The 5,699-nt window shown below is 36.7% G+C and overlaps 1 protein-coding gene across 6 annotated transcripts in view; it reads right to left on the bottom strand.

Annotated features, from left to right (window-relative positions):
- Window positions 1-4,555, bottom strand: part of adam15 (ADAM metallopeptidase domain 15) — a 53,952-nt gene extending 49,397 nt beyond the window's left edge. For all 6 annotated transcript variants that reach the window (XR_009924962.1, XR_009924961.1, XR_009924963.1 and 3 more), the window contains exons 1-2: window positions 4,217-4,555; window positions 1,673-1,764 (exon numbers count right to left, since the gene is read on the bottom strand). Coding sequence is in view for 3 of the 6 variants with exons in the window: in XM_062415316.1 (XP_062271300.1) it covers window positions 1,673-1,764; window positions 4,217-4,316 (192 nt within the window). In the remaining 3 variants the exon portion in view is untranslated. The remainder of the gene's footprint in view (window positions 1-1,672; window positions 1,765-4,216) is intronic.
- Window positions 4,556-5,699: the final 1,144 nt, after the last annotated feature.

Here is a 5,699-nt window from a genome sequence, read left to right as displayed (position 1 = left end):
ATCAATAACCTGATTATTACCTCTACTGTCACTAATCAATAACCTGATTATTACCTCTACTGTCACTAATCAATAACCTGATTATTACCTCTACTGTCACTAATCAATAACCCGTTAACGACATATAACCCGTTAACGACGTATAACCCGTTAACGACGTATAACCCGTTAACGACGTATAACCCGTTAACGACGTATAACCCGTTAACGATATCTAACCCGATAACGACTTATAACCCGTTAACGATATCTAACCCGATAACGACGTATAAGCCGTTAACGATATCTAACCCGATAACGACGTATAAGCCGTTAACGATATCTAACCCGATAACGACGTATAACCCGTTAACGACATATAACCCGTTAAAGATATCTAACCCGATAACGACGTATAACCCGTTAACGACGTATAACCCGTTAACGATATCTAACCCGATAACGACGTATAACCCGTTAACGACATATAACCCGTTAACGATATCTAACCCGATAACGACGTATAACCCGTTAACGACGTATAACCCGTTAACGATATCTAACCCGATAACGACGTATAACCCGTTAACGACGTATAACCCGTTAACGACGTATAACCCGTTAACGACGTATAACCCGTTAACGACATATAACCCGTTAACGACATATAACCCGTTAACGACGTATAACCCGTTAACGATATCTAACCCGTTAACGACGTATAACCCGTTAACGACGTATAACCCGTTAACGACGTATAACCCGTTAACGACGTATAACCCGTTAACGACGTATAACCCGTTAACGACGTATAACCCGTTAACGACGTATAACCCGTTAACGACGTATAACCCGTTAACGACGTATAACCCGATAACGACGTATAACCCGTTAACGACGTATAACCCGTTAACGACATATAACCCGTTAACGACGTATAACCCGTTAACGACGTATAACCCGTTAACGACATATAACCCGTTAACGACGTATAACCCGTTAACGACGTATAACCCGTTAACGACGTATAACCCGATAACGACGTATAACCCGATAACGACGTATAACCCGTTAACGACGTATAACCCGTTAACGACATATAACCCGTTAACGACGTATAACCCGTTAACGACGTATAACCCGTTAACGACGTATAACCCGTTAACGACATATAACCCGTTAACGACGTATAACCCGTTAACGACGTATAACCCGTTAACGACGTATAACCCGATAACGACGTATAACCCGATAACGACGTATAACCCGTTAACGACGTATAACCCGTTAACGACGTATAACCCGATAACGACGTATAACCCGTTAACGACGTATAACCCGTTAACGACATATAACCCGTTAACGACGTATAACCCGTTAACGACGTATAACCCGTTAACGACGTATAACCCGATAACGACGTATAACCCGATAACGACGTATAACCCGATAACGACGTATAACCCGTTAACGACGTATAACCCGTTAACGACGTATAACCCGTTAACGACGTATAACCCGTTAACGACGTATAACCCGATAACGATGTACGGTGTGTATATCGTTGTGTGTGTGTGTGTGTGTCCCACCCATACCATACATCCAGAAGTCAGAAACACATCAATAAGACCAGTAAGACCAGTAAGACCAGTAAGACCAGTAAGACCAGTAAGACCAGTAAGACAGAGCTGACCTGCAGGGCTTCAGTCAGGCTCCTCCTCTGTCCGTCCACCAAGATGAAGGGACGAGTCGTCTCCAGCAGGGGGCGACGCTGCCTGTCCACACCTGAGGACACACACACAGTTAGCTGCTGGGAACACTGGGAACACTGGGAACATGTAAACAAGGCCGTAGCCAGGATTTTTCAAATACCGAGGTCAAAAATGAGACTACAATTTATATGACTGTTTGGTTTAATCCATGATGTATTTATATATTTATATATTTATATATTTATATATCGCTTTCTTGCTGTGCATTTCTCAGTCATGCTCTCTCTTGTGGTCCAGTTCTTATCATTTCCAATTTAGCAACTTAAATCAACTCCTATTTCAGTATTCTACAACTTCCATGGTTGTATATTTAAAAATTATAACTGCAATATATTATTTTCTTTGTTTGTTCTTAAAATGTGGAATAAAGCAAAGCATGCTGGGAGAAAAGGGCTCATCGTCCAATCAATGAACAGTTAGCAAAATCGGGCCAAATCCAATTCACAAATGTAGAAAACATATTTCTGGCGATTTCAAGGCTTCACTCCACCGCTGCTATAGCCGGATACTTTAGCTTTGACATGGCAGCGGTATCTGCTAGTACGTGTCACATGACGGCCCGTTGACGGATAATCGTCTCGTCGGCTATTTTCACTTCACAATAAAACAAAACTTCAAGAAAAAAATACCGAGGACATGACCTCAGTGTCCTCAATGGTAGCTACGGCCATGTAAACATGTAAATATATAAATATATAAATATATAATTATATAAATATATAAATATATAAATATATAAATATATAAACATATAAATATATAAACATGTAAATATATAAACATGTAAATATATAATATATAAATATATAAATATATAAATATATAAATATGTAAATATATAATATATAAATATATAAATATATAAATATATAAACATATAAATATGTAAACATGTAAATATATAAATATATAAATATATAAACATATAAATATGTAAACATGTAAATATATAAATATATAAATATATAATTATATAAATATATAAATATATAAATATATAAACATATAAATATATAAACATGTAAATATATAATATATAAATATATAAATATATAAATATATAAATATGTAAATATATAATATATAAATATATAAATATATAAATATATAAATATATAAATATATAAATATATAAACATGTAAATATATAAACATATAAATATGTAAACATGTAAATATATAAATATATAAATATGTAAACATGTAAATATATAAATATATAATTATATAAATATATAAATATATAAACATATAAATATATAAACATGTAAATATATAATATATAAATATATAAATATATAAATATGTAAATATATAATATATAAATATATAAATATATAAATATATAAACATGTAAATATATAAACATATAAATATGTAAACATGTAAATATATAAATATATAAATATATAAATATGTAAACATGTAAATATATAAATATATAAATATATAAATATATAATATATAAATATATAAACATATAAATATATAAACATGTAAATATATAAACATATAAATATGTAAACATGTAAATATATAAATATATAATTATATAAATATATAAATATATAAATATATAAATATATAAATATATAAACATGTAAATATATAAATATATAAATATATAAATATATAAATATATAAATATATAAACATATAAATATATAAACATGTAAATATATAAATATATAAATATATAAACATGTAAACACTGTAAAGTTACCGTTATGTGCAGTCTGTAACCGGGACGGTAAAGTTACCGTTATGAGCAGTCTGTAACCGGGACGGTAAAGTTACCGTTATGAGCAGTCTGTAACCGGGACGGTAAAGTTACCGTTATGTGCAGTCTGTAACCGGGACGGTAAAGTTACCGTTATGAGCAGTCTGTAACCGGGACGGTAAAGTTACCGTTATGTGCAGTCTGTAACCGGGACGGTAAAGTTACCGTTATGTGCAGTCTGTAACCGGGACGGTAAAGTTACCGTTATGAGCAGTCTGTAACCGGGACGGTAAAGTTACCGTTATGAGCAGTCTGTAACCGGGACGGTAAAGTTACCGTTATGTGCAGTCTGTAACCGGGGACGGTAAAGTTACCGTTATGAGCAGTCTGTAACCGGGACGGTAAAGTTACCGTTATGTGCAGTCTGTAACCGGGACGGTAAAGTTACCGTTATGTGCAGTCTGTAACCGGGGACGGTAAAGTTACCGTTATGAGCAGTCTGTAACCGGGACGGTAAAGTTACCGTTATGTGCAGTCTGTAACCGGGACGGTAAAGTTACCGTTATGAGCAGTCTGTAACCGGGACGGTAAAGTTACCGTTATGAGCAGTCTGTAACCGGGACGGTAAAGTTACCGTTATGTGCAGTCTGTAACCGGGACGGTAAAGTTACCGTTATGAGCAGTCTGTAACCGGGACGGTAAAGTTACCGTTATGAGCAGTCTGTAACCGGGACGGTAAAGTTACCTGTCGGTCCATCCTGCGGTGCGTTCAGGGACCTGCTGGCCGTGAACGCAGCCCGGTGGCTGAGCAGCAGCAGCACCAACAGTCCGGTAGCTCCGCTCATCGTCTCTGTGTCTCCGGTAACCGGCAACAGGTCCCAACCCTAACCCCGTTACCTCAGCATACCGGTAACGTTCACTGACAGGAGCTGCTCTCCCGGTTACGGTCCGGTATCTGCCGTTAGCTCCGTCCCAGAGGCCTGAGAGCGGCTCATTACCGGAGGACACCGGACCCGTTTATACCGAAAACTAACAGTGACGTCATCGAGTCGCGAGAAGCTCAGTGAGCGAGGACACCGGAAATACGATATTTCAGCCTTCAAAATAAAAGTCAGATAACGTGTGTCAAGTTTCTGAAAGTAAAAATAACCAAATATCAATAAAACTGATCAATGAGTTATTGATTAGAGCATCATCACCAATAACTAATCAATGAGTTATTGATTAGAGCATCATCACCAATAACTAATCAATGAGTTATTGATTAGAGCATCATCACCAATAACTAATCAATGAGTTATTGATTAGAGCATCATCACCAATAACTAATCAATGAAAGGAGTTATTGATGAAGAGGTCATTATAATGAAACAAGGCTTATTTAAACATTCGGCTTCAGCCAATCAGGGATTAGATTGATAACCTGCATAAACTCAGCCAACAACAACAACATGGCCAGATATATAAATATGGGGGGGGGGGGGGGGCATGTCCCCTGTTTACACCCAGTCCGATTAGTATTCAACAGAATTGCAGACGTTCTCTTTTATTGTGGAAAGTAATAACCGGATGTAGCATTTCTGCATGTGATTAACAGTCACACACGCACGTGCACGCACAGTGGATTTAACTACTTCCTGATTGTTCAGCTGCTCATAATCAGCTCATATATTTGCAGTCAGGATATTCACATGAAACCTTCACCAGAGTTTAAACTGAAGAAATCAAAACATTAGATCCATAAATAAAGTTCTGTGTAGTAGAACACGGATGTAAAAAATCACATGATCATCTGGAATCTGATGTTTTATTGTATTTTCCTCACAATGTTCTTTATTAGTGTTTTTTAAACAGTTGCTCCGTTCCACACAATAAGTGTCTCTTTGGCATTAAATATATCAGTATTGTTGAGGCTATAAAATATATACACTTTGACTTCTAAAGAAGTGTCTTATGTCCATTTTCTGTTTCTTCGACATCCTTGACATCCTAATTACCGAGCACACGTGCACGCATGTACACACACACGCACAAACAGACACAAATATAAATGTTACTGAAAATGACATCACTGATATTAAAGTCCGTCTCGCTGACGTGACCCCAGGCAGAGTTGCAGATGTATGCACGGTGGCCTCCTGTCGCTCCTGTCCTGGCCGACTGGCAGGTTGCAGCCTTTACGAGCCGATGGAGTGACAGCAGGGGCGGCCAATCACAAGTACGTTCGC

This window comes from Scomber scombrus, unplaced genomic scaffold (genome assembly GCF_963691925.1).
Source record: "Scomber scombrus unplaced genomic scaffold, fScoSco1.1 SCAFFOLD_77, whole genome shotgun sequence".
Taxonomy (NCBI): Eukaryota; Metazoa; Chordata; class Actinopteri; order Scombriformes; family Scombridae; genus Scomber; species Scomber scombrus.
The sequence above is the reverse complement of the archived record's forward strand: the minus strand, read 5'-3'. Positions and strand labels throughout refer to the sequence as shown.